Source organism: Mixophyes fleayi, chromosome 8, assembly GCF_038048845.1.
Source record: "Mixophyes fleayi isolate aMixFle1 chromosome 8, aMixFle1.hap1, whole genome shotgun sequence".
NCBI classification, from domain to species: domain Eukaryota; kingdom Metazoa; phylum Chordata; class Amphibia; order Anura; family Limnodynastidae; genus Mixophyes; species Mixophyes fleayi.
The window spans coordinates 34,042,319-34,061,657 of NC_134409.1; the positions used below are offsets into that span (position 1 = coordinate 34,042,319).

At 37.5% G+C, this 19,339-nt stretch overlaps 1 protein-coding gene across 2 annotated transcripts in view; it reads right to left on the bottom strand.

Annotated features, from left to right (window-relative positions):
- DPYD (dihydropyrimidine dehydrogenase) overlaps positions 1-19,339 on the bottom strand; it is an 816,112-nt gene that overhangs the window by 530,123 nt on the left and 266,650 nt on the right. For both annotated transcript variants that reach the window (XM_075182332.1, XM_075182333.1), the window contains exons 6-7: positions 6,397-6,593; positions 4,984-5,065 (exon numbers count right to left, since the gene is read on the bottom strand). In XM_075182332.1, coding sequence (XP_075038433.1) covers positions 4,984-5,065; positions 6,397-6,593 — 279 coding nt within the window. The remainder of the gene's footprint in view (positions 1-4,983; positions 5,066-6,396; positions 6,594-19,339) is intronic.

Genomic DNA, 19,339 nt, shown 5'->3' on the forward strand with positions numbered 1-19,339 from the left:
AATGCGTCTGTTCACCATGCAGTGAAAGCTACACAACGTAAAGAAGTTTGGGCGGACGTAAAGATACTTTTTTACATATTCAACTTTTCTGTAATCCATAGCAATCATACATTTGTTTTCATTAAAATTGCACTAGATCAGTTCTGAATCTTTTGGCCCAGTTGTTCATTACATCTAGAAAGTAGGCCAGCATGGTGGCACAGTGCTTAGCATTGCCGCCACCAGGGCCCAATCTATTTGGAGTTTGTATTGTGCTCTGGTTCTTCCCACAATCCAAAAACATACTGGTAGGTTGATTGGCTTCTGACAAAAAAATGGACACTAGTCTGTGTGTGGGGAATATAGATTGCTAGTTCCAATGGAGTAGGGAGTGGTGTTGATTAAATATTCTCTCTACAGCGCTGTGTAATATGTTTGGAGCTATTTAAATAAAATATAATAAAAATCTATTAGAAAGTTTTGAATTAATACTACAATTTCTTTAAATTACTTCATTGTTGACTTCAGCTTAGATGAATAAAAATATAACTATAAAATGCTTTGCAAAATAACCTTATAATTGGGCAATTGTTATGTTTCTATTCACCAATTTTAAAATTGTTTTGCAGGTAAACCCCTTTCAATACATTATCTTAGAATGTTTAATCTGCACTGGAGCCATAACTATCCCAAAAGGAAATTATTACATTTGCAGCCAATATTATCCCAAAGAGTATGTATATTAGCTTGACCTAGGAATACAGCTTAGCAAACCATTTCAGAGTTCATTATCTGGGGTTTTCTGAGATATCACATTTGGATAACTCTAGCTACATCTGTAGAGGTGGTTAAATTGTACTTCTTCAGAAGCAGGGAATCAACAGAATACATATGGGAAGCTTAACCAAGAACACATCAATAATTTCTATCAACAGCAGCCATCTTATTCCTTACTTCCAATTTCCTCCTCTCATACTTTACTTGATTATTGATGTAACAGTTTTTTTTTTTTAACAACATAACATTAGAAACAGCTTTAACACAACACAGTTGATTCCATCTTGCAACACAAATGACTACTGTGTATTTATTACTATGTGAAATGATGCCCTTCTGCAACTTGTGCTAAGAATGACAGCAGGTTGTGTGGAGCTTGTTTTATGAATCATTTAAACATGGAGCCCCCTACTTTAATTTTAAATAAGTTTATCCTTTAGTCCATAGTTTTCAAAACTAAAAGTAAAGACAAAAGCCTGCATTATTCAGGCAATGTGCTCTTAATTTGTTTTGAATAAGAACCTTTCAATTCTGCACATTTTTGCAAACAATATCTCTGTTTTTTCTCAAGTTATTATCTACTGGCTGCAGTTACGTCAAATGTTTGTACAGCGCTGAAATCCTGGAGAGCACAGGGAGCTAGGGTCATGGCACAATAATGGAAATATGTGGAAATTTACTGCTAAAAGCAAACATCTCATTACTGTTTTCCTGCATTGCAATATGCTAGCAAACTACTAAAAGCATATGCATTTTCCTCTCTGGAGAAAATAAAGGAGAAGCAACACTGCAAACAGTATAATTTATGTGTATAACTAAAAATGTGAAATAGTACTGATAGAGTGTACTACTTCCTCCTTGGCTCTACTGCTTATACTGTAAGGGCTTGAGTCATTCAGGAAAGTTAGGCAAAAAAAAAGAGTAAATGTTCTCCGGGACAAACCATGTTACAATGCAAGGGGTGGAAATTAGTTTATTATTTTGCACATAAGTTAAATACTGGCTGTTTTTTTATCTGGCACACAGATACTTGGTGGTTTTATTTTTACACTGAAATTTAAACTTGATCTAGGACAGTGATGGCCAACCTTTTCAGCTTGGTGTGTCAAAAATCGGAAAAAAGTGTAGCCTTCCTCGGGTTCACATGTCATTTAAAAAAAAATAAAAAAAATTGTATATATATATATATATATATATATATATATATATATATATATATATATATATATATATATATACACACACACACATACACACAAGTTAACCCGTGCATGATGCTCATGCATTCTAGTCAAATCAAGCTACTTAAGGTATTAAAAAGGTTCTTGTTATCTTCATCGCCACACACACACACGCCGCTAGGCTTTTATATATTTGATAATGCTAAGAATTTAGCAAGTCGGTGTAGTATATAACTCCACCCAGCAGGTGGCGCTGCAGCTTGAGCACTCTGTCACCCGGTAGTTTTTTCCACACACACACACACACACACACACACACACACTAACACAGCATGTGTGTTCATGAGGTAAAATTACCTCACGAAAATGAGTTTGAGCCCTCAACTCGTAAATTTAGCCTTTACTACCCCTCCCACGGGGGGAAGGTGGGATGATGGAAGTTAACTGACTTCACTATTCTAATATTTTTGTCAAATAATGTCAGTATACCAAATTTCAGGTCAATTGGATGAACCCTTTCTGAGAAAATAGTTTTTTACACACACACACACACACACACACACACACACACACACACACACGCCGCTAGGCTTTTATATATTAGATAGTGCTAAGAATTTAGTAGGTCCATGTAGTATATAACTCCACCCAGCAGGTGGCGCTGCAGCTTGAGCACTCTGTCACCCGGTAGTTTTTTCCACACACACACACACACACACACACACACACTAACACACGCCACTAGGCTTTTATATATTAGATTTTATATATATATATATATATATATATATATATATATATATATATATATATGTATATATATTTATTTTTAAAATATAAATATAATTTAATAATAATATAAATATAAAACACTACATAAGATTGCTTGTGGCCAGTATCTGGCTTCACCCTGTAGCCCAATGACACTATATTATATATATATATATATATATATATATATATATATATATATATATATATAATTATCACTGGGCTACAGGGTAAAAGCAGATACTGGCCACAAGCAATCTTATGCAGTGTTTTTATTATTAGACAAAAGACTCCATTTCTGGTGAGGATGCAGGGTATAGCAGAGCTGTGTGATTATATATAAATATTGTATTATAGGATTAAAAAAGTAGAGAAATCCTCTACTTTTTTAATCCTATAATACAATATTTATATATAATCACACAGCTCTGCATACCCTGCATCCTCACCAGAAATGGAGTCTTTTGTCTAATAATAAAAACACTACAGATTGATTGTGGCAGGATCTAAAGATATTTTACAATTGAATATTTGATATATTAAGTGCAAGCCCTACCGTGCTCCAGGTAATCCAGCCAGTGATGCCGAGAGATATGAAAGGGAGGAGCTGCTGCGACCGCGCATGCGCAGCAGCTCCATTTCGCCGACGGGGAGATGTACAGCAGCCGCGGCGCTGTCAAAGAAGCGTCCGTGGCTGCTGTACAGAAAAAATATTTGGTATGTTTAAATCAAGCAGTTTGACTGACTCGCCTGGCGTGTCAGTCAAATTGCTGTGACACGCGTGTCATAGGTTAGCCATCACGGATCTAGGACATGCTCTTCCCCAGCTATAAATCTCTCCCCTCATTTTAAATTTACCTCCCCCTCCAAAGCAACATGGTTTTGCCCAGGTGCAAAGATACTGCCTTTTTATGCTGTGCTCTCCTTAATGACTCAGGCACTAAATATCTACATGCCATTCAGGGTTTTTTTTTTGAGACACAGACACTGAATCCTATTGGTACAATCCAACAGAATATACAGCAAACAATGGAGATCAGTTTGAGGATCTTTTTCTCAGCTATTGTATGAATCATTATTTTATCTGACAAAAAGCTTTGCTAGCCTTTGAATAAATTAATTTTGTTATGAGCACACACATTGTGCAACCTGTTTGGGCCCAGGGTTATCAATAATTAGGCATAATTAAAGTAAACCTTAAGGCAGTTAAATGCAAATAAATCTGTATATACATGATTGTCTAACGATGGTCTACCCTGTACTGTAAAGAAATGAAATCTCCTTGTCAGTTTGGTGATATTCACTTTACTTTACACTGCAGGAGTCATTGGTCCATATCTTACACTGATGATCTCTAACAAGAGGAAAACAGGCTGATTGTTGGATTAGATCTATGGCTGTGGATCTCTGCCTGGATCCATGTTAGAAAGCTAGTGGTTCTGGATGCACAGAGGGCGATCGATTGGGACCATAAATTCTCCTCCTGTGCGATAATGCTGATTACTTTAAACTAGCTATACAAATTTAATTGTCTTCTTTTACAATACGACTTTGATTGTATTACTTATAAAGAATATTTCATAGACTCCTTTTGACCCATCTCACTATAATACTGATCTGGAAATGTTTATCTTTACTTTTAAATCAACCCAAAGTTGCCCTCATTGATTACTGCAAGTGCAGCCTTGAGGTGGCTTCTGTAGCATAATTTTCTTATGAAATGTCCCTGCTTGAAAAAAATCACCATATGAACTAATAACTAACAATCAAAGGTGAAACAGTCTCCATCACTGTGTTCCCAATGCAGCACTTGGAACATACACTTAGGATAGTTCCAGTTTGAAAAATAAAGTCCACAAACAACATGATGTAGACAGTGAAAAATATGTTGTGCAAAGTAAATATTGTATGAATACTGTTTAACAAGAAGTGCAAAACATTATTGGCATTCACATATATAAGGCTGTGCTTTAGAGGATCTGGTTAGCTAATTCTACTCCTTCCAGTCTCCACATGGAACCCCTAAAGCAACTTAACTTTGTTTTGTATCTTTTTTTTAACGGGCAATTAATCACATGTAGGCATGCTAAATGAGAACTATCGATTGCCCTTTTCCAGACTACTGGCATTCAGACAGCAGACAGACAAATGCCCTGAGCAAGAGGAAACATCTCCCTGCTTCTTCCTACTGTAGCTTTTAATTGTTTGCTACTAATGGACATGGTATTTAGCGGTTTATGTCTGGCAGATCAGTTTATGCTATCATTATCATTACCTTAACTCCGAGGTCCTTCATCAGCTCAATTTCAAAATTGACAACATCATATGGCAAACGGAACTGTGGGATTTCTGATGCACTGTTAAAACACATAATCCAGATATGTTAAATGTTTATTAACCCTAGAAGGCTTTTTTTTTTTTACAGTGCTAAGACATTGATTCATTGCTGAATCTAGTTGGCACCAATGATTAAGTTGTTATTTTTCTTTTAAGTTACTAAAATGATCTATAACAATTGGTACAAATGAACGTTGCCACGTATGATTATAACAGATTATCTTTGCGAAGCACAAGCACTAGACCGCCATCAGTTTAACCAAAGTGCAATTTGGTTTTGCTTTCAATATCCTTTCTTCATTATCACATTTGTATTTCTCTCGCAGTGTGTATCCTGCATTTGGGAGTACCACAGTTTGGGACACTTAAAATGCAGTATCACATGCACCCCTCATTGCCACATGAAGACCCTGCACTGGACCAAAGGTTCTTCCCTCAACAAATAGTGACACACCCATTTGTAAGGTCAGTACTGACAACACTGGAATAATACAAAAGTTACACACAATTTTCAATAAAGGAGGAAAATTAGATCATATAGTATTTGCTTTGAAAAGAATAGAACTTAAATGATAGAAATAACAGCTGAGCTTTCTTTCCCCTTTATTTTAATAAGTAATCTCCTCACGATCGAAATTCATAGTGCTAGATGGAGGCCTCTGATTGGACAAAGGAGATCATCCACTGCTACTATATGATAAGCTGTGGCACTTTGGTGGATATGACTGATAAATTAGTCTTCTTAAACAGATTAATTAGTATTATTAGTAGTGCCACTTTGTATGAAGGAGGTGTCCGGGGAGTGAACAAACATTGGACTATTATCTTACAACTCTGAACTGAGCGCCACTATATTATTGTTAATGAAATTAAATATATATATATATATATATATATATATATATATATATATATATATATTTAAAAAACTTTTTTTAGTGATGTATAGCAATTGAAAGCATTGGTCTGGAAACAGCTCGTTCACTTGTTATGAGCTTTGTGAATCAGTTAATGCAACAGGACACCTCCACCCAGCTGAAGGTAGCCCAGGTTGTTAGTTCAGTTACCAGTGATTCATTGTCCCAAGTTTAAGCCACATTAGAAAACAAACCAATATGGGAATTCATCAAAGGTTCTCCATTGCTAACATTACATGGCCATTCTAATAAAAGCTATGATACTACAATGACTGATCTGCAGTTCCTCTGATCCACAATGCATTGCTGGACAGAATGGTTTCTGATGCCGGGAACAAGCAGTTTTCTATAGATTACTGACAGATCTCTCCATCACTGACATACAGTACTCCCACTATGCACCTGAACCCTGCATCATGTGATGTTTCTCTTACCTTAACCCACCAACAAAACTCTGCTTTTCAAACACGGTGATGTCAGAGTATCCAAGCCGAGCTAGGAAAGAGGCACAGCTGATGCTTGATGGTCCAGCTCCAATAAGAGCAATCTTACTCTTGTATGATGTCGGCATTTCTTCCACAGGGGGGAGCATTGGATTTCTTACTTGTGGGATCTTCATAGCTTTAAATATCTGTCAAAGAGTTAAATGACCTAAATGTGAAAACAGCACAAGGTCGTCTAGACTTTGGTCATTAAGATGATCTGTCAATGCTAACAAGAGTAATACTACAGTAGAGCTATAGCAACAAAAAACAGTGCTATGGACACCAACACCTTATGATGTCCAAGACCCATTTCAAAACATGTACTTCTATAACCCATCCCCCATGTCAAAGACTGTTCTGGTTCTTTTAAGTGTTCAGGATGCAGTTGAGACTCAAGCCTAGATTTACTAAACTGCGGGTTTGAAAAAGTGGGGATGTTGCCTATAGCAACCAATCAGATTCTAGCTGGCATTTTGTAGAATGTGCTAAATAAAAGATAACTAGAATCTGATTGGTTGCTATAGGCAACACCTCCACTTTTTCAAACCTGCAGTTTAGTAAATATACCTAGTTATGCCCCTGATGGGCAAAGTAAGTTTGTACTAGAAAGGATAAGGGAAAATGCAATGCCCTAAGCATGTACTGTAGCTCTCGTGTTTTATTAAACAGACAGATTTGACTTGATTATATCAAGCCAAGCAAGTATTTCTTGGCACTATCAGTAGCGAAAATAATACACAATTTTAACACAACAAGAGTAAAGAAAAAATAATAAAGATTAGGTGTTATTTTGCTTATGTCTTCATTTCCACCAGTTATCTAATTAACATGACAGAAGTCCAGTTGACTATTTCACACTTAAAGGCTGTGAGAGTGGAATTACAGTCATTTAATAGCAAGTAACCTCTGTGGTTTGCCTTCTAGGAATATGTCCAATGTAATCTCTTTCCAGTCAATTGCTTAGTACTGAAAAGTGTAAAAGGAAAATATCACCATAATAAAATATTTACAGCACTTGCAACATAATAGTGAAATGTTAAACATAAAAATCCATGTTGTTTAATAAATAGCCATGTACTTCTTTTTTGAAGTAAATCACAATCTTGTTTTGTTTAGAAAGTAAATGAAACATTTGTGTTTATATTCTGTAGCATTAACACAGTAGAGCAAAATAAGTGTCTCTTCCCACCAGAACATGTGTTTGACACAGATAACTTAACCAAACATGGGCCACAAGAAGTTGGCAGGTCACGGACGCCCGCAAGATCAGCATATTCATCTCCTGAAATAATCTGTGCACTGTGAACATTCTGATGATCTGAAATAGTACAAACTGTTTTATCCCTGCTCACTGCAAAACTGGGGACACACAGATAACCAGTAGATTAAGACTGACCCTAGTCAAACACACTTAAAATAGTATCTATGGAGGATGCATCCCTATTCCTAGGTACATGCTCTATGTCACCCAGTGACTGGAGGGAGTACATAGCTTTAGGATTGGGTACTGATCTTCTGCCTTTTCCAGATCTCCATGTTGACCTTTGCTAGTTGAGGTTCTACATAAATACTTCCTGATTCCCAGCTCAAGTGAAATTCTTAGTTGAAGTCAGTAGTGCAACATGAATGGTGAATACAATGCTTTTTAATGCAGTGCCAATCAAAGTGGGTAGCACGGTGGCTAAGTGGTTAGCCACCGAGCTGTTAGCTTCTGCCTTACAGCACTGGGGTCATGAGTTCAATTACTGATCATGGCCTTATCTGTGAGGAGTTTGTATGTTCTCCCCGTGTTTGCGTGGGTTTCCTCCGGGTGCTCTGGTTTCCTCCCACACTCCAAAAACATACTGGTAGGTTAATTGGCTGCTAACAAATTGACCCTAGTCTGTGTGTCTGTCTGTGTCTGTGTGTGTCTGTCTCTGTCTCTGGGTGTGTGTTAGGGAACTTAGACTGTAAGCCCCAATGGGGCAGGGACTGATGTGAGTGAGTTCTCTGTACAGCGCTGCGGAATTAGTGGCGCTATATAGATAAATGATAATAATAATAATAATAGGTTCCAAATCATTTACCTGAAAGAACTACTATAGCGTTTCTTGTGTTGATGTAAGATTTAGTATCTAAGCTTCCTTCTGCAGTAATCAATAGCTGTTATCTTGCTTATGAGGCTATATTTGGCCTCTCTGTCAAACTAAAGCAAATTACAGCCTTAATCATGCTGTCTATAATAGATGGTTTCATGTGTCTCCTGCCAAAAGTGAAGGTCATCCATGTACCATCCATGATGGGAAATCTCATTGAGACTCCCATCAAAAAGGATATGGTGCCTTGAAGTCCATATCTGAGTTCCAGGTTGTGAGCTTTCCCCAGTAACCCAGGCATACAGTATGCCAACTATGGTGGGCCACTGAGTATGAAATGGCACAAGAGAACACATCTGAGTACCTTATGTTAAGATAAAAGTAACAAAGTGGCAACAGCACCCATTTGATATCCTTAAACTTGGGAAAGCTAAATAATTAAATTTTGTTGAGTGTGTATTTCTGTAAAATTAATAAAGAATAAGCAAATTAATCATATTTTCTTTGTGCTTGATATGTACAGCACAACATTGCCAATTATTCAAGTCAACAAGCAAACACAAAGGGGTCTTTGTTCTAATCCAAATATAGGAGTGGCGCATTTGCACTATTTCATCCAAATAGACTTTTAATGGCCACGTTACGTGGCATCTCACTACTGAGGGGACAGCAAACTGTAGCACTGCGTGCAAACATAGGATTTGCATTGATTAAGTGGTCGGAGTAGAAAGCAGAAGTGGCTTAATAGAAAATGTAAGCACATAGAGCCCTAAGACTGTAGAACTGATGGTCAGTAAATTGAGCTTCAAAAGAAGTGTTATAATTTTTTTAATTTAATTCCATTTCAGCGTGGATGTGTTTAATTACAATAGCACTGTATTATTACTTTTGTACACATTGGAAAACAACACTTTGTAATGTATGAAAAACGATTGCAAACACTGGCCTGAGTCATTAAGGAGAGCAAAGCGTAAAAAAGGCGTAACTTTGCACCTGGGCAAAACCATGTTGCATTGGAGGGGGAGGTAAATTTAAAATGTGTGGACAGATTTATAGTTGGGGTAGGGCGTGTCCTAGATCAACTTTAGATTTCAGTGTAAAAATAAAGCTATCTAGTATTTGTGTGCTAGATGAAAAAACAACCAGTATCTAACTTATGTGCAAAATAATAAACTAATTTGCACCCCTTGCATTGTAACATAGTTTGTACTGGAAAACATTTACTCCTTTTTTTGCCTTACTTTCCTTAATTGCTCAGGCCCGATGTGCCTAAAAAGAAGTATTGAAAATGAAGCATACAGATAAGCAGCGAGTGCCTGTTTTGCATCAGCTGAAAATTACTAATGTGAATACCTAAATGCTAATTGCAATGAATTATAGGTTAGCAAATTAGTTTTAGCTAAAAATACCTTTCTAGTTTTAAACAATAAAGATTACTAAAGTCTATTATTAATGGACTTAAGAAAATAGGCTGTATATGTAAAAAGAAATAAAACACATTTAACCATTAATGTACCAATGCTTACCAGTACCTCTCACAGAGACACTGTTAATAACATAATCATGTCTTGTAACAAAACACCAACTTTAATAATTATGTTTACCCACATGCCAACTATCTAACCTAATTCCCAGTAACACACCTAGGGTTAAGTGATTTGTCCCTGAAGACATCCCTATTTTTAAATGTTGTCCTAAAGAACAATATATTACTACTTCTATACATTTTGATGAAATATTTGCTGTAGAGACACGTGTCTGGGGAGGCCCCATGTGGGTACAAATTAATTAAGCAAAGGATTAATCATGCAGTAATTTGCGTAAATGCAAACGGAACATAAGAATAATAGCCCTGCGCCAAGGACTCACTTCACTGACAGATACACAGATCTTGCTCAATGTTCGCAATCAAGATGTCCTACTCTTTTACAGCCATTCTCCCTCTTATTTCATACCCTAGTCACACTATTGATCAGATAGAGGGTGTCAAAGTCAGATAAGGGGTAGAGACAAGGGGCCTGATTCATTAAGGATCTTAAATGAAGATGATTCTTATTTCAGTCTCCTGGACAAAACCATGTTACATTGCAAGGGGTGCAAATGAGTGTTCTGTTTTGCACATAAGTTAAATACTAACTGTTTTTTCATGTAACACACAAATATCAACTTTAAATTTCAGTGTACAAATAAGCTATCAAGTATTTGTGTGCTACATGAAAAAACAGTTAGTATTTAACTTTTAACTGTTTTGGTGTCTTGGTATTATCCTACATTAAACAGACATTGTGGTTGTACCAAGTTGTTGAGTATTTCTTTACCTTGCTGGTAATCTAAGTATAATATCATAATGTTCCGCTTTGGCTCCTAAGGGGCACCACCTATTTCACATACTTCATGATACATTCATATCACTGGAAGTGAACATTGATGCTTTTCTGCACTAGGAATTTGTCCCCTTGCTCTCTGTCATTATTTTTCTTGCAATTTTTTTCTTTTATGTTCTTTTGTATATTATTTTGTGTTTCGAGATTTCAGGGTTGGATTGTTACCCGAGGTGCTAAGGTGAAGACGCTGGTGCCATTTGAGCTCTATAGAGATAAGAACATGCTCTTGTTGGATGCAGTTGTGAGATTCTCAGATTTGTGGTGGGACGTTCACTATGTATGCATGAAAAATGACTGCATCCCAGTTGGATCTTATGACCTTCCAGAATGCATCTCCCACTCTTTTTTTTTCCAGATATATGGAGAGTGCGTCACCCGACAGACAGAAATAATACTTTCCTTTCTGTGTCACATAGTTCCCTATCTCAGATTGACTATTTTTTGACAGCTGATATTTTTTACCCTCAAATATCCAACACAGACATTGAAACGATAGGTCTCTCAGATCATGTTCTTATTTGGCTTAAAATTGACACCCTTAGTCAGAGACCCCGGAAAATTTGGAATATTTCCAGCATACTTAGCTACTTCAATAAGATTTCGAAACATGCTTGATGCAGCCTGGATGAAATATATAATAAACAATCAGGATCATATTGAGGACCCATTATTACTATGGTAAGCAACCAAAGCTGTAATACGTGGATAGATACTCTTATGTTAGTCAACAAAACAAAAATCATGCTGTCCTACTCAATAAGACACAAGCTGAACTAACTGAGGCACATCAGCAATATATACAAACCCCAAACCCACAATCAAAATCAAACTATCAAAGACGAAGGATACAATTTGATAACACGGTTACACATTTGGGAAACTGTTCTATTTCATCACTGTGGCAACAAATCGGACAAACTTCTTTACAATCTGTTGAGAGGGAACAGACTCCTATTTCTATAAGAATATTAGTATATAAAGGGGAGCAAATAGCGGAACAGCGCTTACAATTCTATACTAAGCTATACGCACAGGACCCCATCGATGAGGATAAAAGGCTACAATTTTGGAAAAACATTAATTTACCTAAAATACAAAATGACAATGCAAGTTTATTGTCTTCACCCATCACAGTTGAAGAAATCCGTAAAGCTTTACAGACCCTTAAGACAGGAAAGCACCGGGACCAGATGGTCTCAGCGACAAATTTTATAAAATTTTGTCTCCTAGGTTGTGTGATCTTGTGGCAGAGGTATTTAATACAATAATTTATAATCAAGTAATCACGTCATACTTTAACTCAGCAATCATTAAAGTCCTTCCAAAATCGGGGCGAAACCCAACGGTGCCGGGTTCATATCACCCAATATATTTCGCTTATAAGATATTTATCAAAATATTGGCTGAAAGGATGACTACACTTCTCGCCTCTATAGTAGATGTTGATCAGATAGGCTTTGTCTGGGGGCATCATTCTGTGGTTAATTTAAGAAAAATAATCTCTGCAATGCAATTTTTAGAGGTCTCTGAAACACAGGATCTTTACCTTATTCTCTCATTAGATGCTAAAAAAACGTTCAACATGGTAACATGGGACCCTTTATTTAGTTGCTTACAGAAATTTGGCTTTCCAGAGTTATTCATTACCACCTTAAAGACACTATATACCAAGCCTCTGACTCAAATAGTATGTAATGGTGTCCTCTCATGCTCTTTTCATGTTTAGCGGTGCGCAAGACATGGGTGTCCGCTTTTCTCACTACTATTTGCGGTGGCCTTAGAGCCCTTAGCTATAATCTTACGTAAGTCACGCAATTATAAAGGAATAGTGGTGGGAAACGTGAAGGCCAAATTGTCAATCTTTGCAGATGATATGGTTCTGTTGGTTTCTGACCCACAAAAATCAATATCCACGATATCATATACCATTGACACCTTTGGCTATTTTGCGGGCTATAAGGTAAACAACCATAAATCGGAGATTATGCCAATTAAGGATAGGACAATGATCCGAGGGATATCTACTGTAATCTCATGATTCACATTGACATGTAGCTTTATTAAATACTTAGGAGTAATTATTCCACCTTCAGTTGGGTCTCTGTATCAAGCGAACTTTGTTCCTGTCTTGGGAAAGATTGTCCAATTAATGGATAATTGGCAATTTCTTAATTTGTCATTGTCAAATGTCACACTACAAGTACCAAATATATACCAATACGGGATAATCCAGATTTTTCATCAAGTTTGGAGAATGCTACTTTCTTACTTTAGAGGGACAAGAGCATTCAGGCCATCAGAGACATGTTTGACCCGGGAGGTGGAATGAGTTTGTTTCAGCAATTAAATGATAAATATGGTCTATATATAACTAGCTGCTGATGATGATGATGGTCTGCCAAACTCACATTTTTTTATGTTTCTCCAAATTTGCCACTTTACCCAATCTCTACCTATCCCTGTGGAGCTAAATGCTTAGGGTAATTTGGCAGCCGCCCTTGCTGACTTGATGCATTTTTTGTCCACCAATAAATCTAAAACAAAATACCTGTATTTAGATTTGATACAATGTACAGGCATTCACCCTTGGACAGGTATCTGTAAGAGCTGGCAGTCTAACATCCCTAATATGGTTGACCTTATTTTACTCAAATATCATAAATCTGTCAAAAAGTCCTTGAAGTCTACAATGTTGCAAGAAGTCCATTTAAGAGTGATTAACAGAGCGTACATCTCCCAAAACCAAAGGAAACATATGGTATTGGATGGATCTGGACATTGTGTAAAGTGTCAAAGAGCAAATGCCTCCTTTTTCATAGTAATGCCGAAAGATAAGTAGATTTTGGAACAAATTCGAGAATTTTATTAGCACTACTTTTTCTCTTAGATTAAAGAAAGAGATAATCCCTATGTTATGCTCAAATATAGATATATGGAAACCAGGGGGTATATTTACTAAGCTGCGGGTTTGAACAAGTGGGGATGTTGCCTATAGCAACCAATCAGATTCTAGCTTTCATTTATTTAGTACTTTCTACAAAATGACAGCTAGAATCTGATTGGTTGCTATAGGCAACATCCCCACTTTTTTCAAATCCGCAGCTTAGTAAATCTAGCCCCAGATCTGCAAGGCATTGAGCTTATTACTAAAAAAGGCACTGTGAAAAATGTATTATTAGAACATTACTATTTTGACAGATGGGCAAAAATACCCGAGGTTGAGAAGGGAGTGGAATCACTTGCTGATATTTGGACTGCTAAGCTTGGAGTCACAGAGTCTAAACATGCCCCCGGTCTTCGCCAGGGACCCCTGGAAGGGAGTTTGGAGTTTGCTGCAAGGGACATGCAGGTTGCGGCCCTCCAAGTTAACTATCAGCGAAAAGGATGGTGAACTGACGTGATCGTACAGGCAGGGGTCAAACCGTTCGGGCAAACGTGGTACCAAAGGAATAAGCAAACCAGAGTCAGCAAGCCAAAGCTAAGATACAACGGGAGCAGTCGGGCCAAAGGAAGCTCCAGGAGCAGAACCAGAGGAAGCCAGCTCAGTACACAGGAAGTCAGTCAGAGAGCAGGGAAACAGGCAGGAACGCTGGAGCATAGGAAGACCTAGATACTCTGGCACCCTAATGGCGCCAGAGCCTCCCTTAAATAGACAGAGGACTTCTCCGGTTGGTGGATAGCAGATTCAGCGGCCAGAAAAGCTGACCATTGACCAAAGCAGAAAGCAGTGTCCTCGTTGCCAAGCAATGAGGACGCGATAGGCTACGCATGCGCCCAGATGCTTGGCCGGCAGGAAGGTGATGTCCCATTACCTAGGAACAGGACGAGCGGCTTGAGGAAGGCGACCGTCCCTGGTTGCCAGGGAGAGAGCAGGTACGGCGTCTGATACAGATGAACAGCAAAAACACATCATGCAATTGTTTGAATCTACTAAATAGTTCTTATATAGGCAACTCAATGCTAGCACCTAGCCTAGACCTTCATAATTGATGTTTGCAATCTTATATTTGGATGCTTGATATTTGTTGGGAAGAGGTTTTCTGAATAGATGACTTACACTTCAAGATAAAGAAAAGAGTGCGGAAGGCACCAGCACAGGTTGCTCTTATTAAGATAGTAATTATTCTATACCTTGGGTGTTATTAAAGTTTGAGATGTCAACGGATGCTGATTACCTTGACATCAACACTAGGAATGTTTTTTCAGTAATTTTATCTTAATATTTCGTTTTATGATATTTTTCTTTTTATATTATTATATCATAAAAACTGTACTGAATGAAGAGTACCCTACCTGAACTTTATATGAAGACTGGAACTCTATTATTGCTTCTATATGAGCAACGCCCTGTCTAAATTGATACTAGACACCACTTTATCCTTAATGTTTAAAACTGCACAATCCTGTCTCGTGTTGATACATGCTTGGTTGCATGTTTGCATATTGCTCTCTGTTTGACATAATAAAACAGTTTATAAAAAAAAAAGGAGAATCTTGGTCAATCTTAGAGACAACTTACAAGTTACAGGGACTATATTAGGTAGCAATAGACAGCAGCATTCATATCGAACATAGGGAACTAAGGAACAAGAAGACAGCTGTTAAACATTTCTATGCCTTTCTAAGAGAAGCTGGTCACCAATTTGCCTTGACAATTTGTTAAGCAATCTTCTTGGTTAACCTAATATAATATAGCATTTAGGGGTAATCTTGAATGTTCTGTTGCTATTATCTTTCCCAAATCTTACATTCCTTCATTCGAAATGTGTCCTAGAAATAGCTGGTACTATTTCCCCTGTATCACTTCAAAACTGTTCTACAGTTGCTAGCAAGTAGAAGGACCCTAATATGCAGTAACATCTCCATCAGGTCCAGTTAATGCCACAATTCTCTGGAATCCAGGCAGGAGGCTTTAAAGAATTAGTTACACTCACTATAAATTCTCAGCGGGATAAGGAAAGCCAAGTAAGTCATGACCGAAAACAATTGCATGGTCCAATTAAAGATCAGAAGTTTTATCAGGTTGGCTGATAAATTAATTTAGTAAATTACAGCAACAGTGCGATTGTTGGCTGAAAGGAGACATTGTGCCCTTTGCTTTCTGGGTATTTGGCCTACACAGTGATCAAGTTGCTGTAAGTTTTAATTTTTTAATAAGTTTAGTTTGTACTGTTGAATCAAAGGGGCATTATTCGAGATCAACAAAATCACAATTCAAAACATCAACTCCTTGGCTAAAACAGGTAAACAAGCAATTATACTCAACAGAATAAGCATAAATTTGGTTGAACCTTGACTAGTGTAAATCGATAGCTCACATCTTTAGATACAATTCAAAATTCTCTGTATGTCATATCGATGTATCACTCATCGTACAGCTTTTACAGATAAGTACAAAATAAATCTTTCACATACAAGCATCCTGTATTTTACTTATAATTTTCCTCCAAGGTTTGTTCTCTGCCAAAAATAAAAATCATTTAAATTGACATTCTAATAACAGCATCAATGCCGAATAGTGGATAAGAAGAAATTTTTTTTAAAATGCTTCATTACATACTTCAGAGATTAAACACTTTAAACGGCAAAAGGAAAACATGGCAATGTTACAGATAAAAGGGCAATGAAGGTCATTTAAGTTACGTTAAAAAATTAATAATTTCTACAGCTACAATTGTTCTAAAAATAAGTGCTTTTTCTAAAACCGTGTTAATATGTCATACCTTACAATTTACACACAAAAAAAGATTTTAGGTTGAAGAGTCAGGACCATTTTTTTTTATGCTTTAAATTATATACTCAGACTTTCTAATTTAAATGTGCATTAGAAAAGGTTTATTGGAAGACCTATCTTAACATTCTGGGCATACTAGGGGATAGATTTATCAAACCTTTGCAAAAAGAAAAAGTGGAGATGTTGCCTATAGCAACCAATCAGATTCAAGCTATTATTTATCTAGCACATTCTAGAAAATTATACTAGAATGCGATTGGTTGCTATGGGCAATACCTCCCTTTTTCCTTTTTAGAAGGTTTGATAAACCTACCTCTAACTGTTATTCATTTTCTAGCTTTTACCTACAAGTATGTTTTATATTATAATAAGCTATTTATTTTAAAGTTTTAATGGAAGGCAAACAGTGATTCATGCAAGGGACATGAACTGAGCTCATATAAGAAATTATCTTCAGGAACGCTATCTCCATAAAAACTGTAAAATGTTCAGCAAATCAAAATACTGTTTGAATTATTCCTGGTTTGTAAGTATGAAATGCTCGGTAAAACAGACTGAGACTAGCCAGTCAGGTTGCCAGTGGATTCACTGGTGAAATGCAAGCCTCTGTGGGTCCCAGTAGCATGTTAGGGCAATTCATTACTGATAGATGGTTCAAAACATCTCTTATTGTATAATATATGGTATCTTGAGTATACAGTACACAATCTGAAGGTTATAATTTAATTTGGACTCTTCAGGAGACTCCTATAATTAGATTTCCTGGTGAACCTTCAGACTCCAGTTAGTCCAACACCACAGAAAAAAATACTATTAAGTGTCTCTCAAGGGGTAGATAGAGAAGGCCAACGTCCTGGAGATCTATAGAGAGGTCAGTAAACCAATGATCTATATATAAGTAGTAACTACAAAGTTATGGATAGAACAGTAGGTACATTAATACATTAATAGATAAGAATGAAAGTAAAGCAAAAAAATCTTACTTGCTTACCACATTAATGCATTATTGTCTTACATTTCCATGATAGGTGCAAATGCTAGTTCTTTGTACTTTCAGAAACAATTTTTTTTTTACTTGAATGGTGCCCTCTTAATATATACTCACACAACAATGTTTTAGTTCTGTCATTTTTTTGTTTGTTTTTTAACATCTCTCAGCTACAAGATTGCCTGCGTTCCATCCAGCAGAAGAGTTTCAGTCTACTGCAAGTATGAAAACAGTAATTTAAGAAAGATTTTAATGGATTTCTTTTGGTAATATGTTATTATGGGCAGGGGCCGGACAAAAAAAAGATTATTTTGGGCTGTCCGGTCCCTATAGTCTGTACTTGGTGGCTGGCCCCTTCTCTGGGGAGCAGCCACCTTCTCCAATTGGCTGCAGATCCTAACGATCCATCCCCCCTCCCTCCCTTCCTTCCACTGTGTGCGCGTGCCTCTATTTGTGTCACATGGGACGCACACCACGTGACAGGTGCCGTCCCATGTGTGAAGAGGTGAAGAAACTGACAGCGTGTGTGGATTGAACCAGGTAAAATATGGGGGGGGAGGGAGGGGGGAGATGGGGGGGGGTAGTATGTTAATATAACGTGTGTGTCAGTATGCTAAATTAATGTGTTTGTATGTGCGTGGGTGTGTGACAGTATGCTAAATTAATGTGTGTGTGCATGTGTGTTTGTCAGTATGCTAAATTAATGTGTGTGTGTCAGAATGCTAAATTAATGTGTGTGTGTGTGTGTGTGTGTGTGTGTGTGTGTCTGTCAGTAAGCTAAATTAATGTCTGTGTGAAAGGGGGCAATATTTGAATGTATTGTGTGTGTGTGGGGGGCAGTATATGAATGTATTGTGTGTTTGTGTGGGGGCCAGTATATGAAAATATTGTGTGTGTGGGGCCCAGTATATGAATGTATTGTCTGTGTGTGGGTGCCAGTATTGAATGCATTGTGTGTGTGTGTGTGGGGGGGGGGGAGGGGGCAGTATATGAATATATTGTGTGTGTTTGTGGGGGACAGTATATGAATGTATTGTGTGTGTTTGTAGGGGCCAGTATATGAATGTACTGTGTGTGTTGGGGGGGGAGGGGGGCCAGTATATGTATGCATTGCGTGTGTGTGTGGGGGCCACTAAATGAATGTAGTGTGTGTGTGTGTGTGTGTGGGGGCACTATATGAATGTATTGTGTGTGTGCGTGTAGGGGCCAGTCTATGAATGTATGGGGGTGGGGGGCAGTATATGAATGTATTGTGTGTGTGAGGGGCCAGTATAAAAATGTATCGTGTGTGTCTGTGAGGGGCCATTATATGAATGTATTGTGTGTGTGAGAGAGAGAGGGGCTAGTATAGGAGTACAGTGTGTGTGTGTGAGACGGGCAAGTATAGGAGTGTAGTGTGTGTGTGAGAGAGGGGCCAGTATAGGAGTGTAGGGTGTGTGTGAGTGGGCCAGTATATGGGTGCAGTGTGTGTGTGAGGAAGGGAGGTCTTAAAATAATGTGGGAGGTAGGTTAATAATTTAATCGAGGAGTGCAGGTGGGGGCTAATTATTGGGTGCTATTTTATTTGTGGGGTCATTGTGGGGCAATTTAATTTAATAGTGGGTCCTCTGAATTTAAGATGGAGTAATTGGACCTTTAATTTAGTGCTGGGGTGGTAAGCTATTAATTAATTGTGGGGCTGTTTGGGGAGAATGAGGTCTATTTATTAAAT